General features: G+C 51.2%; 1 protein-coding gene across 1 annotated transcript; it reads right to left on the reverse strand.

The window, feature by feature from the left end:
• Positions 1 to 2: 2 nt before the first annotated feature.
• LOC142819374 (microfibril-associated glycoprotein 4-like) lies at positions 3 to 27,940 on the reverse strand. Its single transcript, XM_075905972.1, has 16 exons — positions 27,657 to 27,940; positions 26,818 to 26,862; positions 25,947 to 25,982; positions 24,788 to 24,915; positions 23,684 to 23,813; positions 23,331 to 23,465; positions 9,834 to 9,947; positions 9,126 to 9,179; positions 8,828 to 8,863; positions 7,826 to 7,861; positions 6,985 to 7,029; positions 6,114 to 6,149; positions 4,955 to 5,082; positions 3,852 to 3,981; positions 3,499 to 3,633; positions 3 to 583 (listed from the first exon to the last, which is right to left on the reverse strand). The coding sequence occupies exons 3-16, from the start codon at positions 25,960 to 25,962 to the stop codon at positions 336 to 338; spliced, it is 1,371 nt and encodes a 456-aa protein (XP_075762087.1). The 5' UTR covers positions 25,963 to 25,982; positions 26,818 to 26,862; positions 27,657 to 27,940; the 3' UTR covers positions 3 to 335.

Genomic DNA, 27,940 nt, shown 5'->3' on the forward strand with positions numbered 1-27,940 from the left:
CAGGGAATAAATCATAAAATATTTTATTGAGCAATCGCTGAAAATATTGACGTGATAATGACCATATTTCTTTCTTTATAGAAAGCTACATTTTTGGGAAATGAGAAAAGAAAATAGCATCTTCTGATACTTTCTAGCAAGGAGAGGAATTGTTAAAAAATCTCCTAAAATTGGAAACCAACAACCCCAAAAGCAAAGACGAGCCACATGTGCCCACGGGCTGGCGCCTAACGAGAAGGTCTGTAGTGTCATCTCCAGATAAATGGTTATTATCACAAGCCTATTATTGCTATAGAAGAGCTAAGTATAATCATGGTAACTAACTCCCTGATCGGTTACACAGGCCTAATTTTCATCTCAGACATCTTGTAGGAGTAATGGAACCCTTTCCCTGAATACCAGTTCATCCCATCAGCATAACTTTCATGGTCCCCTTTCAGGTATAACCCATTCAGGTTGGATTCGTGACAACCCGTGTACCACCAGGCCCCCTTAAAGGTTACAGCGCAGTTTCCCGAAGCCTTGTCATTGTCACGGTCCTGGGTTGTAAACATCATGCCACTGTGTTCGGTGAAGGAATCCCCTGCGGAAACAATTGGATTTCTCTATTATGTGTTTGTTCAATGACAAGCCAGGCGAGAGAATCTCTTTTTTTTCACGTTTACAGTTGAGTTGCCACAGACAGTCTGGCAATCCTGCAGGGAGTTGCTAAATTTCTCATGGCAGCAGACAGCAGCAATCTCCCCGGGGTCAGGAGTGAGACGGCAGTTCTACTTCCAGTGGGGAATATTTTTCACCAGGCCTAGTTCTGAGAGCATCTCCACACAAGACCGGGCAGAAAACTCTTCAATTAGCAGACAGACTATCAGAGTATGGAGCTGCCATCAAGGCCAAAATGCTGGTGTGCCAAGACTGCGTTCCTAGTACTCGCAAGGGCTGGGGGGAGCCATGGAGAATTTGTGCTCCTCAGGAGAAAGGGTTAAACATATCCCACGTACACTGACTCCACCAATGTCAGGGTAAAGTCACCCACACAGAAGCTCTTCAGAGGGCACTTTCCTCAGCCCTAATGAAGGGGAAATGACCCGAGCGCCCAGTGACAGCGGCCCAAACGAAGACATGGGCAGCTATCACAGGGAGCCAAAACAACAGGGCATCCCACGCGTCACTGCAGAGACGCGGGCAAGCGAGCTGGGAAGGAATCTGGAATTGACCCTGCCCAACAGGAAATCTTGGGAAGCGGTTGTGACGTGTGGTCCCATGATGAGCTGGCTCCTGCAGCCCGAAGGGAGAAGAGCCCATAGGCAGCAAGCAGCTTCCCACCAGGATACAGGCATGTTCTCTCTCTTCCTTGTGACCTTTAGGCAGGGATGTCCCTTGCAGAATGATCATCAGGAGCAACCGCCCTCCCCCCCGGGCTTATTCCAAACGGCATGTGGGATTTTATCGAATCAAAGGATATCACATCTACTGCTTCCCCTTTTCCTCAGCACTCGTTCCTGGAGGGACACTTCCCACTTATGTGTGTGCAACGGACTGTTCCTCCCTCAGTGGACTGCAGTGGATTTGTCCTCACTGAAGTTGATTCTATTGACCTCAGACTATTTCTTCGGGTTGTCCGGATCATTTTGAAATACAATCCTATTCTCCAAAGCATGTGCAGCCTCTCCCAGCTTGGGATAGTCTGTAACCCTCGTAGGTGTACTCTCTGTGCCAGGGCCTAAACCCTGGATGAAGATATTGACCAGAACCAGTCCCATCGCATATCACTGTGTCCTTGCAGCATGACGGGAACCATCGATAATGCTTTCTGAGACTGGCTGCCCAGCCAGCGATGCACCCACCTTATAGGAGCTGTAGCTAGATTGCATTTTCCTAGTTTGATAGTCGAGAGGTCATGTGAGACTGTAACAATCGCTTTACGGACATCTAGATATACCACGTCAGCTCCTTCTCCCCTTTCCCACGGTTTGTCATCTTGCCAAGGAAAGCGATCAGATTGATTTGACATGATTCGTCCCTGACAAATCCATGCTGTTACTTATCACCTTGTTATCTTCTAGATCTTTGCAAAATGATTGATTAATTATTTGCTCCATTATCTTTCCTGGCACAGAAGTGAAGCTGACTGGTCTGAAATTCTCTGGGTTCTCCTTACTTCCCATTTCATTGATGGGCACTACATTTGCCCTTTTCCATGAGACATGCATGGTGGTTATTGTTAATTAATCTGGGTGCTTAACAATTGATTGTTTCCTAATTCAAGTCTCTTTCCAGATATCGAAATTAGGCTGTCTGGTCCACAGGTCCGGGATCCCGTTTGTTCCCCTTTTCGGAGATAGGTGCCATGTTCACCCTTCTCCGGTTTTCTGATACCTCGCTCATCCTCCAGGAGTTTTCTCCGCAATGACTGAGGATTCTAAGATTGGTTCAGCTCGCTGTTTACGCCCTGGCCTACACTACCAAGCTTGTTATTTCAAAATAACGGGCCACGGAATTCGAAATCTGTACTCCTGCTTTTCATCAGGAGTAATGCTAATTCTGAGCATTAATTTGAACAAATTACTCCCCAGTGCTTCCCGAGGTTCTAAGTCTGAGGTAGCGCATCCACATTAACGGAGTTTGGACTGATTTCAAGGCTTCTGCATATTGTGAACACTGTAGTTTGAATTTATTACACCAGGAGTTACGAAGTCAAATTTACTAAGTTTGAAATAGTTTCCTAGTGCAGACATGTTTCCTTTGTGCCTTAACATTTGTTTCTCTGGCTCCTGCTGACTTAATTAGATCTAATTTATCTGAATATTATAACTCCTCCTCCTCCTCCCCCCTCCCATACATTTGCGCTTGCTCTCCTTCCCCCTTGTTAACAGTGTGTTGAGCAGAGCCGGCCCGAGCCATTCGTGCACCCTGGGCCTCGGGAGCGTGGCTCCGCCCCCAGGAGTGCTACGCGTGTGAGGCTCTGCCTTGCCTTCATCTTTCTCTTGCTGCTAATGCGTTTAACGCCCCTCTTCCTATGGCCTTTGCTGCCCCTTTCTAGGAGTAACTCAGCAATCCCGCAGTGATGCGCAGCAGACTCTGTATGCTACAGACACTCTCTGGTTCGGTATTTGGGAGTCCGGCTGCAGTGGGCACGAAATGGGACCTTTCCACCCACTCAGTGACGTGTACCACCTCTGGTGCCACTACTCTGTTTAATCCAACCGTTTCTCGGGGGCATTAAGATCCAGTTTAGGAAAGTAACCAGCAGTAGCTGTGCCCACCTCTGCACAGCTGCTTTCACTAGGCCGGGGGCTGATATTACGCGATACATGTTGTTGTCCCTAGATCCGGTGTGTCTCCTACGCTAGCTCAGCAGCAGAATAACTGGTGTTTCCTGAGAGACATCACTTCCACCCGGCACATTGCCATTTGCTTCTGCCACCGAGTATCCTGCGTCCCTTTGGCTTTCCACGTTTCCATCTGCCACCCGCCATAAAGGACCCTCCTGGAACCTACCTGCTGTGCCTCCTAGAAAGGATCCAACGGTCAGCATATAGTTGCCAGACTCGCCTGCAATTATGAATGACGCAAACTTGGCATATCGATTGTTGTCGTCAAAATCTCTGAGATCAACACGCAGCTCCTGGCGTCCTTGAGAGAACAGTTTACAGCAAACTTATTTATTACTGTTATGGATGGTTTTTATAGCCACTCAAGGCTTGAAGCTCAATCCAGGCCCCACTTTGTAGGCACCATTATGGCCATCTCGTTTGATCGCCTGCCTCACATGCATCACAAAATTTCACCCACTGATTCTTGTAACTGCGTGGGGGGCTGTTAGGGAAAGGAAGCATCACTGATGTCTTTACCTTGGGACGTCAGCAGGTGGATGTTGTCGTTCCCCAGCCAGAATTCTGACAGCTGGCTGCCGAATCCCATCTTGTACGACTTCCAGTCCCGGTAAAAATCCACGGAGCCGTCCGCCCGTCTCTGGAACACCTGCAGGGGAATGGGAGACTCTTAGCTGGAAACCCCACTTTGTCACCCTCCCACACAGAGCGTGAGACTGGAAACCCCGAGGCAGCAAAGCGTTGGGGAGACGGACAGTGTCAGCTCCAGTTCAGCCTGAGGGGACTAGCGCAGAGGGCTTGTCCGGAGGATCACAGTGTAGCTTGGCAGCAACAAAGGGTCACGTGCTCCAAAGTGTACAGCCCTGGCCTGGCAATCAGGACTCGGTTCTACACCCAGTTCTGCCATTTGGGTAAGTCCCACGGCCTCGGCCCTCTGTCGCCCCTCTGCCTGCCCTGTCTGCAGAGATTGTGAGCTCTTGAGGACAGGGACTGTCTCTCGGTCTGTCTTGTCCAGCCCCCGCCACCATGGGGCCCTGATCTTCATCGGATTCCTGAGGCTCTCCTGGGACAGTCACAGGCACAGCAGAGTGTCAGTGGGACGTATATACAGGGGTCAAACCCTTTGTCGCCTCGGCTCCCTAGAACGCTCTCTCCACTCAGGCACAAGCTGCCAGAGCGATGCAGCAGCCGATGCCGCTGGCCTGTGACTAGCGTGGAAGGAAGCAGGAATCCTGGTTCCAGCCCCTATTGAGGAGGCTCCGGGAGCCGGGCAGAGAACAGCCAGAAGGGGGAATCCGGGGACCTGTGTCGTACCAGTGACAAATGTCCCCTCAGACGGGGTCTTTTGGTTCTAAGGCTCCAGGCTCCCTCCATGAAACCCCTTGTGCCCACTGCCCAGGTGTCTGGAGACTTTGGGGAGGGTTGGGGGGTTAGCAGGGCCCGCAGAGTGTCCGTGGTTTTGCTCAGCTAAGCGGGGTGAGCTCACAGCATCAGAGTCTGTGCCCTCGTGCTTTTCTCCGAGCTACAGCCCCCTGGCTAAGGGCACCTCCCATCCCGGGCCTGGAAATTGGTGGTTGTTCAAGAAAAAATATCCAGTGAGCTTCATTATGCGGTGTTCTTACAATCCATCCTCCACCATCCGTGTCCATGTCACACAGCACAGTCATGGCGTGACAGTCGTGGGTGTAGATGGTGTACCAGCCGCTCATGTGGTTCCCTCTGGCTAACAGCTCCTGGCAGCTCTTTGCTCCTGGGTGAAAAGGAATTGCAATTTGTAATTGGTTGTTTGACTCTGCTCGGAGCAGGATTCAACGGCTTCTTTCGGCGCACTGAGGGCCAAATCAATTGCAGAATCATCTCTCTAAATATAAAAAAGTTTTCCTGCGTGGAACAGAATGACCTCATCAGGTTCTTTGGCTGCCAAAGCCTCCAGGGAGAGGGGTTGGCGAGCGAAGCAAACTGCAGGCACAGCCCTCTAGTCTAATCGGAAAAGTAGCTTTTCCTCTCCTCCCAGGGCTGGATTAAGGGGGGGATAACCGGGCAGCTGCCCAGGGCACCAACCTATGGGAGGCACCTGATAGCAGCTGCAAGGGATGCTGTGTGTCTGCATGGCGCCCCTTAGAGCTGCAATCAAGCACCGTGCACCCAACTGCAGATGTAAGGTGCACCGGGGGGCAGGGCTGTGCATGCGCCATGCGCCCAGGGGCGGAGCAGTGTATGGGAACTGCGTAGTGTGTGTCCTGTGAAGTAGATTGTGGTCTCTCTGTGTTCCAGCGTTGGAGAACCAGCAGAGCAGCAGCATATGTACATAGCTAGACTTTTCCTGCTCCCTGCAGACACAACATGTGCCCAACCCGACATGTTCCTTGTGAGAACACCTTGAAAACTCATGGGAATTGAAATGTGCACAAGGAGTTAAACTGCAAATGCCCGTACAGCCATTTGAAATCCATGTTTGAGCCAGAAGGGCTTCAAGTTATCATGTCACTCGGGTGACCGTTTTCCTCCAAAGAATGTCAGATCCTCCCAGGAATACTCAAGAAACAGTTAGCCAGTGCACGGATCATTTGAGACATGTCTCCACATAAATTCACAAGCCACTTCTTAACTATAACCGCACTCATTTTTATAGACCGAAATCCTTTTGCTGATCGCCTGAGAATAAGAAAATGGGTCAAGCAGAGATGTGGGTTTTTTTCAATTTGTTTGGTGCCAATGCGTTTTCATGTTCACTTCTCTGGATGGAATGAGACAACATTTAGGGTCATAAGAAATTCTCACCTTTCTGACACTGCATTTTATAGATGTCTGCCTCCGCTGGACATGAAAAGAAACACAATGGAAAGTTAAATGTATCCAGAAAATTATCTTTTGTCTTCTAAACTATGCAGTTGGCTACAGTGACTGCCGGGATAGCGAAGTAGTAGTTATGCTGAAAAGGCTTATAAATAAAAAACAAGTGGAAATGGAATCACACACATCTGGGCTCTGAGTCTTCTAACCTGAGCCATCAATACGGCTCGCATTATATAGCCAACACTATTTTGTAATCTTTTCATAAGGCTCCTTTTGCATAGCTAAAGATTGGTCCTTAATAAACTAAATTAATTACTGTTCAGTTCACAGGAGCAATGAATGCAAAGAAAAAGTCAGGGGAGTTGCATATGATTACGCTAGCTGTGAATTTGATTCAATATATTTAAAAAAATCCAAGTGTCAATGGGAGAATATCCATTAAAGTCCTGATAAATAAAAGGTAGTTCCTTTAACCGGACATCTAAATACAATCCATTTCTTGTGATTCATAGTCTCAGTACATTGGAAATACAAGGGAGGTAGGAGACAGTAACCTTCTCCAGGATACACATCCAGATCTAAAGATTTCACCTACATTTCAGCTGTTCTCTTTAACACCGAGGGTGCTCTGCCTAGCGTTGGTTTGGATGTTACAAAACATGGATGGCACCTGTTTCTGCAGGCAGGGCTATTTCTCCCTTTGTAAAGCCCAAATCTCACAGAACAATCAGTGAGCTTGATACTGTGACGTGATAACTAGCCAAGACGAGAGCTCCTCAAGCCACTAGACGTTAGTGCTGAAGAAATGAAACTGCAATGATGCGCACAGTACAAGGGAGAGTGCAGAGGGTCTCACCGGGTATTCCATCGGGTCCAGGATCTCCTGAGACTCCTTTACTTCCTAAAAATAGAACTCAGTGTAAAATCCGTGTTTTGCCTAGATGCCACCTGCATAATTCAACCTCTCACCACAGCAATCACGTGGGTGTAATTGTGCACGGGGCTAGGAGAAAGCCATGCACCCCTTACACTCTGAGCAATCTGTTAATGTTGGTGTTTAGTGGGGCTCAGGTGACGCATTTACAGTGTTGCCGACTCATACGGTTTTGTCACGAGTTTCATGATAATTATTGTTTTCCTGAAAGCCCGACATGCTGGGACCATATGGGTCTGAGATCATTACAGCCTTCGTTCTTAAAGGAAAAGCTGTTTTCTAGCCCTTGAGGCTGTGGAGGATGCTTAAAAATGTGACCCTGGTAGAACCTAAACACTGTAAACAGAAAGCAAATCAAAAGAAAACCAAGTCTATTATCTGTCCATAATATCATGATTCTAAGAGCAGTCCCCTGATTTTTTGTGAATCTGACTCAAGATAGTCAGTTATTAGGGCTTGGCAACATGCATGTATCTTTCCTTCTGCACTGGCGGAACTGAAATAGGCTTTGGCTATGTCTACACTGCATTTTGGGCCTATTTCCCATGACTGCATGGGACCTTATGACATAGAGCATCAGAGATTATAATTAGAACCGGGGAAAATTTTCCAGCTAATATTTTACTCAACAAAATATGTTTTGTCAGAAACTTTCAGCAAAGCAGAAAAATGTTTCCAACTGTCCATTTCAGAACATCATTTTCATTGTCATTGGGCTGTTCAAGGGAGACACAGAGGAGAAGAACCATGGCAGGACTCTCACCTTTCAGTCCAGGGGGGCCAGCAGCACCTCTTTCTCCTGGACGAACAAAAGATAAAATAGGAAAGGCTGGTCAGAGATTCCCCGATTTTGGTTGTGGAGCAGAACAGAAGTTGTGTTGGAATAATAAACCCTTTATTATCAAATATTATCGAAGATGGACACTGAAAACGGAGAAAGCAAATGAAAAGAACACCAAGAATATTATTTGTCCATAACATCATGATTTAAAGAACGAATAGTCTAGTAGCCCCTTTTTGGGGGCTGTTTTTTAAGTCTTTCCTGTGACAGAATAACTCAGCTATCCCTCTTTAGCTTATCTACTCGCTGTCTCTATTTTCTTCCTCCCCTCCATTTTTTTTCCTTCTCCCTCCTTCCCACCTTCCCTTATTTATTCTTGGATCTGGACTTCCAACACTCTGGTCATCTGAAGAAGTGGGCTGTGCCCACGAAAGCTCGTGATCCCATCTACAGGTTTTGTTAATCTTTAAGGTGCTGCCAGACTATTGAAGTTTTTCCTGTTACGGGCTCCCTCGGCTCCCCCTCTGAAGCTTTTGAACAAGATATTCAATCATCTGGGGTTGGCAGTACTGCGTTCATCTCGTCTTCTGCACTGGCTGAACTGAAACAGGCTTAGGCTTTGTCTACTACTCTGCAGTGGGACCTATTTCCTGTGCCTGCGAAGGACGTTGTGACATATTGGACATTGTAATTGGAGCTCGGTGACAATTTTCCAGCTAATATTTCATTCACCGTTTTGAAATGTTCCAACTCTTCATTCTGGAAGACCGCTTTTTTTTATTTGACAATTAGGGAAAGACACGAGGACACATCTTGTTCAACTGGCACCGATTCCATTTCAGCTTTTGCTTTCAAGAAGCTGGAAGGGAAAAGAGTCCAACGAAACAGCGCAGGGAGACTGTAGGTCTCAAGTCCTCTGTCACCGTGAACACCACCACAGGGTGCCTGGCTCCGCAGCGAGAAGAACCATGGCAGGACTCTCACCTGTCAGTCCAGGGGGGCCAGCAGCACCTCTTTCTCCTGGTTGAACAAAAGATAAAACAGGAAAGGCTGGTCAGAGATTCCCCGATCTCGGCTGTGGAGCAGAACAGAAGTTGTGGTGGAATAATAAACCCTTTGATGTCAAACAGAGGGAAGGGAAGCCAGGGTGGCTTTGGAGCCCAGATATTATACGCACTGGTGTTTGATAAAGAGCGCTAATTAAATATTTTATTCAAAACAAATTTCCTCTTTTTAGGTCACATAATAGGAAAACAAAGCTCTTTTGCCCTTTTTACTTTACCTTTTGAGCCGGTTCGTCCCACTTTTCCAGGGATCCCCTGGCTTCCCTGTTCTCCTGCAAACACAGAAAACTGACTGAATCCTGATTACTGAGTGTGTGAATCCCCCTGCCCCCTGGGCTCAAATTGCAATGACCCATCCATGTCGAAATTCAAACAACGTATCTGCATCCGGCCCCCTGGCAACTGCTCTCACGTCAGGATCCCCTAGCAGGGATGTTTGCATGGAAGGCCATTGAAGTCAGTGGGACAAGCACATCATGCTGTAGTGTGGGAATCAAAGCTGATAAACAATCATGCTTACATGCACCCATTCAACGTGCCATGGCTCGTGATACTAATCACGTTGTACTCTTCTCTAGTCCTTCATGCAAAGTTCTCAGAGCATTGAAACGAGCCTCTCAAAACCTTTGGGAAGCAAAGGATAGTTATTCCCATTGTACAGAGGAGAACAATGAGGCTCAAAGGAAGTGACTTGACTAAGGTCATACAGCAAAGCAGTGACAGAGATGAGGAAAGAACCAGGGGGCTTGGTTGCCAGTCAGACCCTCCGAAGGGAATGGAGAATCTTTCAGAACCTGGTTATTCTGAAACGTCGATCGCCCACCACAGCATGTGGGCGCCTTGCCATGTCTGTACACAACGCAACAATAATTCCCATTTACATCAGCACCATCCACGACTTACTCCCTTCAGTGCCGGGAACACACCTCTTACTCCTGGAGCTCCTGGGTCTCCTCTGGGCCCCACAGTGCCTGGAATTCCTCTGCAGCCTTGGAGAAAGGAGGCTTTCTGGGTACCGTTGAGGCCCACTAAGCTCACCTCTGGGGAAAGAAACGAACCCGTAATCAGTGGTTGTTCGGTTCTCCGGATCAGAAACGTTCTGCAGAAACCCAGAGGGAGAAACCCAGCAAACAAAAGCCTGGATAGTTGCTGCCTTTTCTTTCCTCCATGAGCAATAAACCCACCATTCCCGCCAGTTACGCATTTGTGTCAATGCTCTGATACCGCACGTTGGCTCATTCCTGTTAATCTTGGTTTTACGTTACAGTAAAAGCCAAAGTTCAAAAGCAGTTATTCAGAACTTGTGTTTGAAAGAAATCACTACAGAGTTAATTTTGATGTCCACAAGCCTGGGCAGTGTTTGCAACCCAGCCGATGCGGCACTGGACTAGTTCATGAGAAATTAACTGCAGAGACACAAAAGGAGAATGAACCACAGAGAAAAACAAAGAGCTGCTGTTCAGGGAAGAAAATGTCTAAAGGTAAATTAATTTGAAAATCGCTATGAGCTCAGATAAGACATTTTTAAGAATTGAATATAATTTAATCCAACAGAGCCCTCCCTATATTATACACCTTGTGAAATATAAAATTATCTATGGAGACATCAGTGGAGAAATACAGGGACACTGGAAATACTTGAGGCAAGCAAAATGTGGAGGGATTAATATTTTCTGTGATATAGAAACTGCCTCCTAACCTAGCGCATTCTGCCATAGATTGTACATAGAGAATGATTTTCCAAATGACCATGAGTTGAAGGAAATGAAATGAGAAAGCAGGAGCAGAGATTGCAACACCAGAATTCAACCCTAATTCAGCAGGGCTCCCTTTCCCTTCAAAGAGAGTTTGCCTGGATGAGGTCTGCACACGTTCGACTAAATCCTCCATAAGGTCATAGGATTACACAGGGTGTGTAGACCACATGGGTCCGTTGACGGAGCCATGTAAACTAGTTTACCCAGCATCGGCAAAGAAGAGGGGATTTAAATAATCCCCTCTTAATTAAAGTAAGTATGGCCGCCGCCCTGTGCCGACGATCAGCTCTTCCAGCAAAGCGCGGTAGTCTAGACACGGATTGGTCGGCTGAGGAAGCCTTTGCCACCTATGCTGTAAGCCTCGTTTCTCGAAGCATAAGGGAATGGTCGGCAAAGGCTTTCCCAGCTGACCGATCGGGGTCTGATTGTCGGCACAGTGCGGCGGCCATGTTTATTTTAATGAAACAGGGATTTAAGGACTGACATTTCATTTTCTAGCCTTTGGCTTAGCAGACTGCATGGGGCTGTCAGTCACTATGTTCAAATGATTTAGGTCCAAGATACAAAGGAGCTGGGAGCTTTAGACAGACAGCCCAGCTACAACACAGAGAGGCTAGAATTTTGGAAATGAAGATGAGGTACAGGAGGTGCAATCCAATTTTGAGGACTCTTACCGGAGAAGAAGAGATTTGCACCAAATAATCTGCAAAAACCGCGCCTGTTTTTTGCACCCCTCCAGTCTGTGCTGTGCACTTCTGCCACACAGGTTAGATTGTACCAAGTAGTTTTGTACAAAGAAGCTGTTACATGGCACCGCGAGCAGGCAAAGCACCACAGAACTGCTGCCCAGTTCCCAGTTCTGCAGGGCCCAGCTGGGCAGGGAGCAGAGGCTGAAATGCAGCTGTGAACAGGGATTGTCTGTCCCTCACCTGGGCAGGTGTCCTGAGCCTGACAGACCGTTACTGCTAGACAGAGCAGCGGGACGAGCCATTTCCGGGCAGCTCTCCCCATGGCTGGGGCTGGTCTCTGCAGTGGCCGCTGCACTCGCCTTCTTCCCACCTTCTCCTCTCCCTGCTAGCCAGGAGCCTTTTATGTGCAGGGAGGAGGGAGCCTGGGGCCAGGGAAGAGCTGCCTGGCCCATCCCAGCGCCTCCTTCCCACGCCCCACATTCCAGCCGGTCCCACTGGGCGCTTGCAGCTCCAGCGGTCACAGCGGCAGCTGACGCCGTGGCCTGGCAGGACGTGGCCGGGACGGGAGCAGCAGCCACTGCTGCCCCAGGGACGTTACTGGACGGAGCCGGGCGGAATCGTTGCTCCCAGGGTTGGTGCAGGGGACTGTGTCTGCTGACAGACTGAAAGAGGGCGCCCAGGAAGGAGCCCGGTCTGACCCACTGCGCCCAGCCCAAGCCCCCCGCTGACCTCCCGGGGAGCAGGGTTGGGCGCATTGACTAGCCACCTGCTCGATTCTTAGTGGTGGGGCAGTAGCCACGGGAGGCCTCGTGTCACACGGGCCCCGCTGTGCTCCGTGCGGTGCTCGCCCCCAGGCGCCGACAGCAGCGGGTGGATGGGCTCCAAGACCAAGGGACCACTGTGCCCCTCTGGTCTGCCCCCCTGTGCCTCACAGGCCCCAGCGCGCCCCAGAATGACCCCAGAGCAGATCTTGCCGAGGAGCAGCCAGTCGTCGCGGTACCACAGTCGGTGGCGGGGAGTCGGCCCCTCCCTTGGCCAATGGCTCCGGGGCTGACCCCGCTCACCGTTCACAACGTGCGCCTGATTTCCCATCCGCATGGGTCTGGCTCCAGCCTCCAGCCCTCGCTGCCCCCAGCCCTTACAGCCTGGCCGGCCACGAGAAATGGAGCGGGGAGGGGAGGAAGGAGCTAGTGTCCCAGTGCCGGCAGTGCTACGTGTGCCCGTGTCAGAGAAACAGTCAAGGCCAATGGCGCATGCCCAGGCTGTATCTGCCGATATAGCACAGCTGCTTTTTCCATACGCACGTGGGGCATTCAGGGACTGCAGCCTGGCGGAGGCTCCAGACGGCAGATCACTGCCGTGGTGCCTTTGCTTCGGTGCAGGCGTGTCTGCGGGATTCCAGTCCGCGCAGCGGGAGGCAGCTGCTGGTCTGATGGTCCCTCTCTTTGTGCTGGGGAAGCGCGAGGACACTTCCCACTGGGCTGTTGTGGTTTGTACGTGGCACCAGCGCTCCAAAGCCGCCCAGGGGCTATGGGAAGACATGGCTCTCAGTCTGGCTACCGCCGTGAGACTGGGCCTGGCAGCAGAAATCACACAACCCCGTGGAAACGGTGGAAGCAAAGGGGATCCTGCCACACTGGGCGGTGGCACAAACCTGGCAAGCAGCCAGTCAGGGGAACAGCAGACAAAGGAGGAAAGATGCACGGAGAAGCAAAGCTCAAGAGTTTGTCGGGAAAACGTTGGGGACTGCTCAAGATGTGGTGGGAACGTGGCCTGGAGGGTGCCCAGCGTTCGGAGAGCACTGCAGTGTCAGTGGGAAAGACAATCGTTGCGCCCCCGTCCACACCCAGGGTCAGCGACTCCGCAAGGGGAAGCAAACCCTTTGCTTGTGCAGTAATGCAAGAAGGGAGCCGGACGCTCTCTGGCAGCTGTCCCTGAGGAGGAAGGGGCAGGTGAATGACGATTCCTTAGACACTAGTGGGACTGTCACAACCGACAAGCTGCAGACTGGTGCTCGGGCCAATGTTGTTTCAGGGATTGGTGTTAAAAGTTGGAAAAGACCGAGGGCCCCGGGGAGTGAACAGCCTCTAATGGGGGAGCTGAGCGGGGCCTATGTTGTTTCAGGGATTGGTGTTAAAAGTTGGAACAAAACACAGGGACCATGGAGAATGAAAAGGTCCATCTGAAATTTTTGAATGGGGGAACGCGTTCCTTCTCTTGGTACATGTGTCCTAGCATGGCAGTAAAAGATCAGACGGAATTGATAAACTTTGAGATAGTGAAAGGGAATAAAACACCTCCATTCCATGGAGACACGCCAAGCCCTGGGGCGGATACAGAGAGTGCAGGTGGGAGAGGAGGGAAGGGACACATTGTCCAGAACGTTTGAGACAACTGTAGTAGAAACAGGTGGATTTGAGACGTAGTGCATGTCATACTGATTTAATAAAGAATTGTGCAGCCTCAGACAGGAAGTGGATAGAATTTGCTGAGGCTACGGCTTATGGTGAGACTGTATGGGGGGGCACGTCTACACTACGAGAGAAGGTGGAATCCAATACGGTTGGTTTCCTAGCACCCAACGGCGCCAAGTTGAATGTGCGTGTCCTCACTGTGGGGAAGAATCGAATGCCGTCCGAAGTAGCGCAGCCCCATCGACTCCCAGAGCGAGGCACCGTGGGCCGCTTTCCATTCTGGGCTCTGCTAACGGCGTCCTCTGGGTCCAAAACTCTGCAGCAGGTGTTTGTGGGCTCACGTCGGCAGCGTCCCATAGAGCACTCGTCTAGTCTCTCCCCCTTAGCGTACGGTAAAGGGGAGGCAACGTGTTTGAATCTTTGGGTGCCCGGGTTGCCCACACAGATGCCGTAGTAGAATCCCAGAACACTGGAACCGGAAGGGACTTTGAGGGGGGTCATTGAGTCCAGGCCCCTGCCCTCACGGCGGGAACAAGCACCGTCTAGACCATCCCTGACAGCTGTCCATCTAACCTGCTCTTAAGTATCTCCAGTAATGGAGATTCCACAACCTCTCTAGGCAATATATTGCAGTGTCTAACCACCCTGCCAGTTAGGAAGTTTTTCCTAATGTCCAACCTAAACTGCCCTTACTGTAGTTGAAGCCCATTGCTTCTTGTCCTACCCTCAGTGGCCAAGAAGAACACGTTTTCTCCCTCCTCCTTATGATGCCCTTTTAGGGTATGTCTACACATCAAGGTTAATTTGAAATAACAGCCGTTATTTCGAATGAACGTTACTAGCATCTACACAGCCAAACCGCTATTTCAAAATAAATTCGAAATAGTGGAGCACTTATTTTGAATTTGGTAAACCTCATTCTACAAGGAATAACGCCAAATTCGAAATAGCTAATTCGAAATAAGAGCTGTGTGGACACTTATTTCGAAATGGGGGCCTCCAGCCTTCCCAGGGTGCCCTGGTGGCCACTCCAGCCTCAAACAAGAACACTCCTCTTCCTCCCACCCCTCCCCGGAGCCCTTAAAGGGGTAGACTCCTGCCACAGTTCCTGTGCCAGCTCCAAGCCAGCCAGCCCAGAGCCAGCAGTCACTGCCCCTGACCCAGTGGCCCCAAAACAGGAGCCAGCAAGCCACTGGCAGCCAGCCCTCCGCCGCCCCCCAGGAGCAGTCTGCCAGATCCCAGGATCCTGCCAGGGCCTGGACAAGGTGGGCGCCTTCCTGGTTCAGGGTGGAGATTAGGGTGGACCTTACTTAAGTTTAGGGGGGATGCCCCCAACGTCTATGATCTCCGCACTAGATGGCGTAACGTGGCCGTCTATGGCAGGATAGCTGCCAGCCTGGCCACCAAAGGCCACATGCAAACCCAGGAGCATGTTCGCATGAAAATCAAGTTGGTCCGGCAAGACCCCCAAACCTGAGCCCTGAGCTTCCCCTCCCCCTTCTTCCTGTTGCTTCCCCCTTCCACCTCCCTCCCCTCTCCTACCCTCTTTTCTCCCCTCTCCCGCCTCCTTTCCCCAGTCTCACCAGTTTCGTCCCCCCTCCCCAGTTTTTTTTAAATAAAGAGAGTTTGTTGAAAATACATGAAAATATATGTATTTTATTTGACATCAGGAAGGGGAGTTAGGGAAGAGGTAAGTGGAAGGATGTGAGGGAGGAACGAGGCACAAGCCCCCAGTGGGGCAGACCAGGGAGGCTCTTAGTGCTCCTCAGGGTGGAAGCTCTCCCTCAGGGCCTCCTGGATACTGACAGCCCCCCTGATGGACATCCTGGATGGCAGCCTGCAGAAAGTGCAGCCAGGCTCGCATCACCATGTTCATGAGAAGCACCAGAGTGCCCAGGGGCAGCTCCGGCTCCATGCTGCAGAGTGCTGTGGTGTCCCGACTGAGGACAACCGGAGCACGCAGAGACACAAATGCTCTGCTGTCCCTCAGCGAGGTAGGCAAGCAAGCAGGGCAAGCCGAGAACTGGCTGCCCAGGGTGGGGGTTCCTTTAAGCACAAGCCTCAGATAGCCTCACGCAGCAGCCACACAAATAAACTCCTGACCTGATGCCCTGCTGGACCTGGTTTCGGCCAGCCTGCAATGTAATTCAGTGTCCACTCAGTGTGGACGCGCTAGTTCAAAATTTGAAATGCACTTTTTGTGTAGATGTGTTATTTCGAAATAAGATATTTCAAAATAACGCTGTAGTGTAGACGTACCCTTAGATACTTGAAAATTGCTGTCACATCCCCTCTCAGTCTTCTCCTTTCCAAACTAAACAAGCCCAGTTCTTTCAGTCTTCCCTCACGGCTCATGTTCTCTTGATCTTGAATCATTCTTGTTGCTCTTCTCTGGACCTTCTCCAGTTTCTCCACATCTTTCTTGAAATGCGGTGCCCAGAACTGGACACAATACTCCAACTGAGGCCTAACCAGCGCAGAGTAGAGCGGAAGAATGCCTTCTCATGTCCTGCTCACAACACTGCTGTGAATGCATCTTTGAGGGGGTCGACTCACCACCGCAGCGCCACCAGCCGTCTGTCCTGGGGATTAGCGCTTTCTTGCGAGCTGGGTGCCTTCCCTCTGGTGGGGTCTCCCCTCTCTCTCCCGGATACGGCGTCCTCTTCGGGACAGCGTCCTTCAGCAGTGCCCACATCAGTCTCTGAGCCCCCTTCCGGGGGTGGTTGTTTACTCAGTGTGCCCTGTCTCAGGCCCTGCAGTCTGGGAGCTGACTCGGATTGTGCTCCCCTAGCCCTGCCTGCCTGCCTTCCCCAGCTCTGCTTTAGCTCCAGGGAGCCTCCTGCTTCCTTGGCAGCCAGGTCCCTACTGCCCTAAGTCCGGAGCAGTAGCCCAACCTCCTCCTCCCCTTGGTCTCAGGGCTCACAAAGCCCTTCTTGGGCAGACTGGCCCCCGGCAAGGAAGAGGTCAATAACCAGTGAGCAAGTGCCAAATGGTGGTGTATGCCTTAGGACGCTTGATGGGGCGGTTCAGGCATCTCCTCACTCGGTTGGACCTCAGTGACCACAACATTCCCTTTGTATTGGTAGTGTGTTGTGTGCTCCTCCAGCGTGAAGCTTCTCCGGCAAGGTGGGGGGCTGAGGCAGCGAGTTTGAGCAGCTGGACACCAGGTCAATCAGGAGCGCACAGCAAGCGGCAGTGCGAATCAGAGAGGCCCTGAAGGACAGTGTTATTCAAAGCCTCTTTTGAGACGCTGCCATGTGGGCACCTACTGCTCTTCCAGGCTTAGATTCCTGAGTCATCGCAGGACCTATATAGAAATCTGTGGTAGAGCTCAGCCCGAAATCGCAGGTTACAATTGCTCCCAGGATCACCCTGATCTCTCTCTCTCTCTCTCTCTCTCTCTCTCTCTCTCACACACACACACACACACACACACACACACACACACACACACACACACACACACAGTCTAGCCATTCAGTTAACTAAACCCTTTTCACAATGGTTAATGCTTGAAACCTAACTCAAAGGCTATGTCTACCCTCGTGGCTTCTTGCACGAGAAATATGCAAATGAGGTTAAGTGTGGAATATCTCCGAGCCTCATTTGCATACCTAATGAGCTGCCATTTTTGCAGCATGCGGGCCTTGTCTACACTGCCCCTTCTAGCGCAAGAACCACCCCTCTTGTGCAATGCCGTTACTCCTGCAAATAATTGGCATAGCGGCATTGCGCAAGAGGGTTTTGTTGTGCAAGAAGGGGGCCGTGTAGACAGCTCCTTCTGGAGCAAGAGACTCTTCTGCAAAAAGCTGGTGTTACACCAGGGCCGGACAGTCGTTATTGCTGGAGGCCACGCCATGAATTTGGGAGGTGCTGGAGGTCCCCTCCCTTCCATGCTATTAATGGAAGAGGAGCGGGGTTGGAGATGGGGTTTGGGTGCAGAAGGGAGCTTGGGGGAGGTGACGGGGGCACATGGCTGGGGTCTTGGAGGGAATGTGGGTGCAGGATGGGGCTGTAACGTGGGGTGAGGGTCTGGGTGGGATGGGGGAGCAGAGGGCTAGGTTACCGGGGCAGAAGGGTGGGGGGGCAGAGGGTTGGAGGAGGGACGGCGTGGGGTGCAAGAGGCAGGCTCTGGCTTGGAGGTGCCTAGCTAGGGGGCTCTCAGCGTGTAGCCCAGTGGGTCCCTCCAGCATGCCACTCAGGGTGGTGGGCTGTGGGGCCATGTGGGTCTCTGAGTGCTGTGAGCCGGAGGGATGTGGGGGGTGTCTCATGCTGCCCGTCATGCTAACTGGCAGCTCGCACGGGTCGGTGTGGGAGCTGGAGATTGCGTTGGGGGCAGGGCAGCGCACAAAACCTCTGCTCCCCCCAGCTTGTGGGGGTATGCAGGGATAGGGCGGGCCAGGCAGCGAGCTCCCACAGGGCCTCGGCCCATCGGGTGGTTGCCAAGTTGTATTCGGCCCACGGGCCGCCATTTCCCAGCCCGGCGTGAGACCAATCACAGCCCAGGCAAGCGCTTCCGCCCTGAGACGGCCCCTTGCCAGGGACCGAGGGGCCGTAGCGAAGGTGCCCAGGTGCCGAGCCGGAGGGGGAGATGGCCGTGGCAGGGCTGTAGCTGGGGCAGGCTCAGGCCCTGGCTCGGGTCCTGCTGTCTCCCCAGGGAGAGCCGTGCTCCGAGCCCCACTGCCCACATTTGAACTGGCCCAGAGAGGGGGGCTCCCAAGAGGGGGCTCCGGTGAGGGGCCACCAATGGCAGGGCCTCCATTCGGCCAGAGGGCCCCCCCCCCGGTGCCTGCCCGCGGCGCGGACGCCGGCTCTGCTGCCACAGCGGGTGCAGACTGTGGTTGGTGCGGGGCCTGGGCCGGCGGGAGCAGAGGGCAGGGCCTGGGCTCGGCCGGGGCCGTGGGGAGAGACGGGAGCCGAGCAGGCGGCGCAGCAGCAAGGACGAATTGAAAGCTGATCCGGGCCCCTGGGCTTGTCCCCCGGCTACGGGCACGTGGAGTGGGAGGGATTTGGGCGTGGGCCTTGTGACCGTTCGACCTTCCCCGGGCACCAGAGCCCCGGGCGAGGGAGGGGCGGCCAGTCCTGCCCCACAAGGCCCTGCAGGCTCGGGCTCAGCCCTGGGACTTTCTAGTCTCGGCCTGGCCTGAGATTGCTCTGCGCGCTCCTTGGCACCACATGGTCAGACTGGCCCCTTCCCCAGCCAGGACACTGCTGCTGACCAGACCAGTCTTGTGGGCACAAACCAATGTGAAACGGGGAACCCTCCAGCCGCCTTTGCTTTATCCACCCAGGGGAAGGTTCCCGGGGCGGATGCAGCATCTGCGGGTACCGAGTGGCGCAGCCCCGGAAGAAGGGCGTGGCAGTGCTAGGAGCTGCCAGGAATGGAATCACCAGACAGCAGAGAGCCGGCCGGGAAAGGAGACAGGGCCGAGACAGCCCTGGCCGGCAGTTTGCAAACTGAGAGATTTTCTGTGGGCAAACAGAGTTTTAAAAGCACCGGGACATTTCCGTGAATTATCACTGACATCGCCATGTATTGCTTGGCAGGGAATAAATCATAAAATATTTTATTGAGCAATCGCTGAAAATATTGACGTGATAATGACCATATTTTTTTCTTTATAGAAAGCTACATTTTTGGGAAATGAGAAAAGAAAATAGCATCTTCTGATACTTTCTAGCAAGGAGAGGAATTGTTAAAAAATCTCCTAAAATTGGAAACCAACAACCCCAAAAGCAAAGACGAGCCACATGTGCCCACGGGCTGGCGCCTAAAGAGAAGGTCTGTAGTGTCATCTCCAGATAAATGGTTATTATCACAAGCCTATTATTGCTATAGAAGAGCTAAGTATAATCATGGTAACTAACTCCCTGATCGGTTACACAGGCCTAATTTTCATCTCAGACATCTTGTAGGAGTAATGGAACCCTTTCCCTGAATACCAGTTCATCCCATCAGCATAACTTTCATGGTCCCCTTTCAGGTATAACCCATTCAGGTTGGAGTGGTGACAACCCGTGTACCACCAGGCCCCCTTAAAGGTTACAGCGCAGTTTCCCGAAGCCTTGTCATTGTCACGGTCCTGGGTTGTAAACATCATGCCACTGTGTTCGGTGAAGGAATCCCCTGCGGAAACAATTGGATTTCTCTATTATGTGTTTGTTCAATGACAAGCCAGGCGAGAGAATCTCTTTTTTTTCACGTTTACAGTTGAGTTGCCACAGACAGTCTGGCAATCCTGCAGGGAGTTGCTAAATTTCTCATGGCAGCAGACAGCAGCAATCTCCCCGGGGTCAGGAGTGAGACGGCAGTTCTACTTCCAGTGGGGAATATTTTTCACCAGGCCTAGTTCTGAGAGCATCTCCACACAAGACCGGGCAGAAAACTCTTCAATTAGCAGACAGACTATCAGAGTATGGAGCTGCCATTAAGGCCAAAATGCTGGTGTGCCAAGACTGCGTTCCTAGTACTCGCAAGGGCTGGGGGGAGCCATGGAGAATTTGTGCTCCTCAGGAGAAAGGGTTAAACATATCCCACCTACACTGACTCCACCAATGTCAGGGTAAAGTCACCCACACAGAAGCTCTTCAGAGGGCACTTTCCTCAGCCCTAATGAAGGGGAAATGACCCGAGCGCCCAGTGACAGCGGCCCAAACGAAGACATGGGCAGCTATCACAGGGAGCCAAAACAACAGGGCATCCCACGCGTCACTGCAGAGACGCGGGCAAGCGAGCTGGGAAGGAATCTGGAATTGACCCTGCCCAACAGGAAATCTTGGGAAGCGGTTGTGACGTGTGGTCCCATGATGAGCTGGCTCCTGCAGCCCGAAGGGAGAAGAGCCCATAGGCAGCAAGCAGCTTCCCACCAGGATACAGGCATGTTCTCTCTCTTCCTTGTGACCTTTAGGCAGGGATGTCCCTTGCAGAATGATCATCAGGAGCAACCGCCCTTCCCCCCGGGCTTATTCCAAACGGCATGTGGGATTTTATCGAATCAAAGGATATCACATCTACTGCTTCCCCTTTTCCTCAGCACTCGTTCCTGGAGGGACACTTCCCACTTATGTGTGTGCAACGGACTGTTCCTCCCTCAGTGGACTGCAGTGGATTTGTCCTCACTGAAGTTGATTCTATTGACCTCAGACTATTTCTTCGGGTTGTCCGGATCATTTTGAAATACAATCCTATTCTCCAAAGCATGTGCAGCCTCTCCCAGCTTGGGATAGTCTGTAACCCTCGTAGGTGTACTCTCTGTGCCAGGGCCTAAACCCTGGATGAAGATATTGACCAGAACCAGTCCCATCGCATATCACTGTGTCCTTGCAGCATGACAGGAACCATCGATAATGCTTTCTGAGACTGGCTGCCCAGCCAGCGATGCACCCACCTTATAGGAGCTGTAGCTAGATTGCATTTTCCTAGTTTGATAGTCGAGAGGCCATGTGAGACTGTAACAATCGCTTTACGGACATCTAGATATACCACGTCAGCTCCTTCTCCCCTTTCCCACGGTTTGTCATCTTGCCAAGGAAAGCGATCAGATTGATTTGACATGATTCGTCCCTGACAAATCCATGCTGTTACTTATCACCTTGTTATCTTCTAGATCTTTGCAAAATGATTGATTAATTATTTGCTCCTGTAACCCTGTGCCCTGGTGGTCACCCCGAGTTCGGGTGACCCTCGTCCTTCCTAGCTGATCGGACTCTTGGCCCTCTGACCGATCGTAGCTCCCGGCCGACCGTGTGGGATGCCGGAGCCCGCACTGGCTCGCAGACGCCGGGAAGGGGGCTCGGGCCCTCCCTCACTCCGAGCCCCGACCCAAGGCCCTAAGACGGGGACGCTAGTCCCTAGTCAGTGGAGGGGGTTACGTTCCCCCAAACCCTCCACTCGCGGGGACCACGGCCCCGCCCTGGGTCACTTCTTCCCGGCCGGTTGTTCGGCGCGTTCCCCCCAGCAAGGGGATAGACTCACCCGGAGTCCCTGTCGCGGGTGAGGCTTCAGCCGCCGCGAGTACCGCGTCTCCTCCCCAGGGTCTCCCCACAGACCCCGTTCCTCCGTCCTGCCTCCAGCACTCTTCTCCGCCGGTCCATGGTCCGGTGCCCTTTGAATGGCCCGCTCCCCTGCGGACGCCGGGGCCGGCGTGGTCCCGTGACTCCAGGCCCCGCCCCTCCCCGCGCTCTCCCCGTCGCCTCCGGTGACGTCATCGCCCGGCGCCGGGGAACGCGGCGGGCCGACGGTCGTCTCGGCCGGGACTCCTGTTCCCGGACTCCCCGTCTCAGTGCGGGGCGGCGCGGACCCTGTGCCTGCCCCGTCACAGCTCCATTATCTTTCCTGGCACAGAAGTGAAGCTGACTGGTCTGAAATTCTCTGGGTTCTCCTTACTTCCCATTTCATTGATGGGCACTACATATGCCCTTTTCCATGAGACATGCATGGTGGTTATTGTTAATTAATCTGGGTGCTTAACAATTGATTGTTTCCTAATTCAAGTCTCTTTCCAGATATCGAAATTAGGCTGTCTGGTCCACAGGTCCGGGATCCCGTTTGTTCCCCTTTTCGGAGATAGGTGCCATGTTCACCCTTCTCCGGTTTTCTGATACCTCGCTCATCCTCCAGGAGTTTTCTCCGCAATGATTGAGGATTCTAAGATTGGTTCAGCTCGCTGTTTACGCCCTGGCCTACACTGGACTGATTTCAAGGCTTCTGCATATTGTGAACACTGTAGTTTGAATTTATTACACCAGGAGTTACGAAGTCAAATTTACTAAGTTTGAAATAGTTTCCTAGTGCAGACATGTTTCCTTTGTGCCTTAACATTTGTTTCTCTGGCTCCTGCTGACTTAATTAGATCTAATTTATCTGAATATTATAACTCCTCCTCCTCCTCCCCCCTCCCATACATTTGCGCTTGCTCTCCTTCCCCTTTGTTAACAGTGTGTTGAGCAGAGCCGGCCCGAGCCATTCGTGCACCCCGGGCCTCGGGAGCGTGGCTCCGCCCCCAGGAGTGCTACGCGTGTGAGGCTCTGCCTTGCCTTCATCTTTCTCTTGCTGCTAATGCGTTTAACGCCCCTCTTCCTATGGCCTTTGCTGCCCCTTTCTAGGAGTAACTCAGCAATCCCGCAGTGATGCGCAGCAGACTCTGTATGCTACAGACACTCTCTGGTTCGGAATTTGGGAGTCCGGCTGCAGTGGGCACGAAATGGGACCTTTCCACCCACTCAGTGACGTGTACCACCTCTGGTGCCACTACTCTGTTTAATCCAACCGTTTCTCGGGGGCATTAAGATCCAGTTTAGGAAAGTAACCAGCAGTAGCTGTGCCCACCTCTGCACAGCTGCTTTCACTAGGCCGGGGGCTGATATTACGCGATACATGTTGTTGTCCCTAGATCCGGTGTGTCTCCTACGCTAGCTCAGCAGCAGAATAACTGGTGTTTCCTGAGAGACATCACTTCCACCCGGCACATTGCCATTTGCTTCTGCCACCAAGTATCCTGCGTCCCTTTGGCTTTCCACGTTTCCATCTGCCACCCGCCATAAAGGACCCTCCTGGAACCTACCTGCTGTGCCTCCTAGAAAGGATCCAACCATCAGCATATAGTTGCCAGACTCGCCTGCAATTATGAATGACGCAAACTTGGCATATCGATTGTTGTCGTCAAAATCTCTGAGATCAACACGCAGCTCCTGGCGTCCTTGAGAGAACAGTTTACAGCAAACTTATTTATTACTGTTATGGATGGTTTTTATAGCCACTCAAGGCTTGAAGCTCAATCCAGGCCCCACTTTGTAGACACCATTATGGCCATCTCGTTTGATCGCCTGCCTCACATGCATCACAAAATTTCACCCACTGATTCTTGTGACTGCGTGGGGGGATGTTAGGGAAAGGAAGCATCACTGATGTCTTTACCTTGGGACGTCAGCAGGTGGATGTTGTCGTTCCCCAGCCAGAATTCTGACAGCTGGCTGCCGAATCCCGTCTTGTACGACTTCCAGTCCCGGTAAAAATCCACGGAGCCGTCCGCCCGTCTCTGGAACACCTGCAGGGCAACGGGAGACTCTTAGCTGGAAACCCCTCTTTGTCACCCTCCCACACAGAGCGTGAGACTGGAAACCCCGAGGCAGCAAAGCGTTGGGGAGACGGACAGTGTCAGCTCCAGTTCAGCCTGAGGGGACTAGCGCAGAGGGCTTGTCCGGAGGATCACAGTGTAGCTTGGCAGCAACAAAGGGTCACGTGCTCCAAAGTGTACAGCCCTGGCCTGGCAATCAGGACTCGGTTCTACACCCAGTTCTGCCATTTGGGTAAGTCCCACGGCCTCGGCCCTCTGTCACCCCTCTGCCTGCCCTGTCTGCAGAGACTGTGAGCTCTTGAGGACAGGGACTGTCTCTCGGTCCGTCTTTGCCCAGCCCCCGGCACCATGGGGCCCTGATCTTCATCGGATTCCTGAGGCTCTCCTGGGACAGTCACAGGCACAGCAGAGTGTCAGTGGGACGTATATACAGGGGTCAAACCCTTTGTCACCTCGGCTCCCTAGAACGCTCTCTCCACTCAGGCACAAGCTGCCAGAGCGATGCAGCAGCCGATGCCGCTGGCCTGTGACTAGCGTGGAAGGAAGCAGGAATCCTGGTTCCAGCCCCTATTGAGGAGGCTCCGGGAGCCGGGCAGAGAACAGCCAGAAGGGGGAATCCGGGGACCTGTGTCGTACCAGTGACAAATGTCCCCTCAGACGGGGTCTTTTGGTTCTAAGGCTCCAGGCTCCCTCCATGAAACCCCTTGTGCCCACTGCCCAGGTGTCTGGAGACTTTGGGGAGGGTTGGGGGGTTAGCAGGGCCCGCAGAGTGTCCGTGGTTTTGCTCAGCTAAGTGGGGTGAGATCACAGCATCAGAGTCTGTGCCCTCGTGCTTTTCTCCGAGCTACAGCCCCCTAGCTAAGGGCACCTCCCATCCCGGGCCTGGAAATTGGTGGGTGTTCAAGAAAAAATATCCAGTGAGCTTCATTATGCGGTGTTCTTACAATCCATCCTCCACCATCCGTGTCCATGTCACACAGCACGGTCATGGCGTGACAGTCATGGGTGTAGATGGTGTACCAGCCGCTCATGTGGTTCCCTCTGGCTAACAGCTCCTGGCAGCTCTTTGCTCCTGGGTGAAAAGGAATTGCAATTTGTAATTGGTTGTTTGACTCTGCTCGGAGCAGGATTCAACGGCTGCTTTCGGCGCACTGAGGGCCAAATCAATTGCAGAATCATCTCTCTAAATATAAAAAAGTTTTCCTGCGTGGAACAGAATGACCTCATCAGGTTCTTTGGCTGCCAAAGCCTCCAGGGAGAGGGGTTGGCGAGCGAAGCAAACTGCAGGCACAGCCCTCTAGTCTAATCGGAAAAGTAGCTTTTCCTCTCCTCCCAGGGCTGGATTAAGGGGGGGATAACCGGGGAGCTGCCCAGGGCACCAACCTATGGGAGGCACCTGATAGCAGCTGCAAGGGATGCTGTGTGTCTGCATGGCGCCCCTTAGAGCTGCAATCAAGCACCGTGCACCCAACTGCAGATGTAAGGTGCACCGGGGGGCAGGGCTGTGCATGCGCCATGCGCCCAGGGGTGGAGCAGTGTATGGGAACTGCGTAGTGTGTGTCCTGTGAAGTAGATTGTGGTCTCTCTGTATTCCAGCGTTGGAGAACCAGCAGAGCAGCAGCATATGTACATAGCTAGACTTTTCCTGCTCCCTGCAGACACAACATGTGCCCAACCCGACATGTTCCTTGTGAGAACACCTTGAAAACTCATGGGAATTGAAATGTGCACAAGGAGTTAAACTGCAAATGCCCGTACAGCCATTTGAAATCCATGTTTGAGCCAGAAGGGCTTCAAGTTATCATGTCACTCGGGTGACCGTTTTCCTCCAAAGAATGTCAGATCCTCCCAGGAATACTCAAGAAACAGTTTGCCAGTGCACGGATCATTTGAGACATGTCTCCACATTAATTCACAAGCCACTTCTTAACTATAACCGCACTCATTTTTATAGACCGAAATCCTTTTGCTGATCGCCTGAGAAGAAGAAAATGGGTCAAGCAGAGATGTGGGTTTTTTTCAATTTGTTTGGTGCCAATGCGTTTTCATGTTCACTTCTCTGGATGGAATGAGACAACATTTAGGGTCATAAGAAATTCTCACCTTTCTGACACTGCATTTTATAGATGTCTGCCTCCGCTGGACATGAAAAGAAACACAATGGAAAGTTAAATGTATCCAGAAAATTATCTTTTGTCTTCTAAACTATGCAGTTGGCTACAGTGACTGCCGGGATAGCGAAGTAGTAGTTATGCTGAAAAGGCTTATAAATAAAAAACAAGTGGAAATGGAATCACACACATCTGGGCTCTGAGTCTTCTAACCTGAGCCATCAATACGGCTCGCATTATATAGCCAACACTATTTTGTAATCTTTTCATAAGGCTCCTTTTGCATAGCTAAAGATTGGTCCTTAATAAACTAAATTAATTACTGTTCAGTTCACAGGAGCAATGAATGCAAAGAAAAAGTCAGGGGAGTTGCATATGATTACGCTAGCTGTGAATTTGATTCAATATATTTAAAAAAATCCAAGTGTCAATGGGAGAATATCCATTAAAGTCCTGATAAATAAAAGGTAGTTCCTTTAACCGGACATCTAAATACAATCCATTTCTTGTGATTCATAGTCTCAGTACATTGGAAATACAAGGGAGGTAGGAGACAGTAACCTTCTCCAGGATACACATCCAGATCTAAAGATTTCACCTACATTTCAGCTGTTCTCTTTAACACCGAGGGTGCTCTGCCTAGCGTTGGTTTGGATGTTACAAAACATGGATGGCACCTGTTTCTGCAGGCAGGGCTATTTCTCCCTTTGTAAAGCCCAAATCTCACAGAACAATCAGTGAGCTTGATACTGTGACGTGATAACTAGCCAAGACGAGAGCTCCTCAAGCCACTAGACGTTAGTGCTGAAGAAATGAAACTGCAATGATGCGCACAGTACAAGGGAGAGTGCAGAGGGTCTCACCGGGTATTCCATCGGGTCCAGGATCTCCTGAGACTCCTTTACTTCCTAAAAATAGAACTCAGTGTAAAATCCGTGTTTTGCCTAGATGCCACCTGCATAATTCAACCTCTCACCACAGCAATCCCGTGGGTGTAATTGTGCACGGGGCTAGGAGAAAGCCATGCACCCCTTACACTCTGAGCAATCTGTTAATGTTGGTTTTGTGGGCCTCAGGTGATGCATTTACAGTGTTGCCGACTCATACGGTTTTGTCACGAGTTTCATGATAATTATTGTTTTCCTGAAAGCCCGACATGCTGGGACCATATGGGTCTGAGATCATTACAGCCTTCGTTCTTAAAGGAAAAGCTGTTTTCTAGCCCTTGAGGCTGTGGAGGATGCTTAAAAATGTGACCCTGGTAGAACCTAAACACTGTAAACAGAAAGCAAATCAAAAGAAAACCAAGTCTATTATCTGTCCATAATATCATGATTCTAAGAGCAGTCCCCTGATTTTTTGTGAATCTGACTCAAGATAGTCAGTTATTAGGGCTTGGCAACATGCATGTATCTTTCCTTCTGCACTGGCGGAACTGAAATAGGCTTTGGCTATGTCTACACTGCATTTTGGGCCTATTTCCCATGACTGCATGGGACCTTATGACATAGAGCATCAGAGATTATAATTAGAACCGGGGAAAATTTTCCAGCTAATATTTTACTCAACAAAATATGTTTTGTCAGAAACTTTCAGCAAAGCAGAAAAATGTTTCCAAATGTCCATTTCAGAACATCATTTTCATTGTCATTGGGCTGTTCAAGGGAGACACAGAGGAGAAGAACCATGGCAGGACTCTCACCTTTCAGTCCAGGGGGGCCAGCAGCACCTCTTTCTCCTGGACGAACAAAAGATAAAATAGGAAAGGCTGGTCAGAGATTCCCCGATTTTGGTTGTGGAGCAGAACAGAAGTTGTGTTGGAATAATAAACCCTTTATTATCAAATATTATCAAAGATGGACACTGAAAATGGAGAAAGCAAATGAAAAGAACACCAAGAATATTATTTGTCCATAACATCATGATTTAAAGAACGAATAGTCTAGTAGCCCCTTTTTGGGGGCTGTTTTTTAAGTCTTTCCTGTG

This window comes from Pelodiscus sinensis, chromosome 22 (assembly GCF_049634645.1).
Source record: "Pelodiscus sinensis isolate JC-2024 chromosome 22, ASM4963464v1, whole genome shotgun sequence".
Lineage (NCBI taxonomy): Eukaryota > Metazoa > Chordata > Testudines > Trionychidae > Pelodiscus > Pelodiscus sinensis.

Excerpts from the sequence above, each read along its gene's own strand:
- LOC142819374 (XM_075905972.1), bottom strand. Across the intron at positions 23,814-24,787 it reads CGGATGGTGGAGGATGGATT|GTGTTCCAGAGACGGGCGGA; the intron begins GTAAGAACACCG and ends GTTGCCCTGCAG. Across the intron at positions 7,030-7,825 it reads TGGCCCCCCTGGACTGAAAG|GAAGTAAAGGAGTCTCAGGA; the intron begins GTGAGAGTCCTG and ends TTCTATTTTTAG.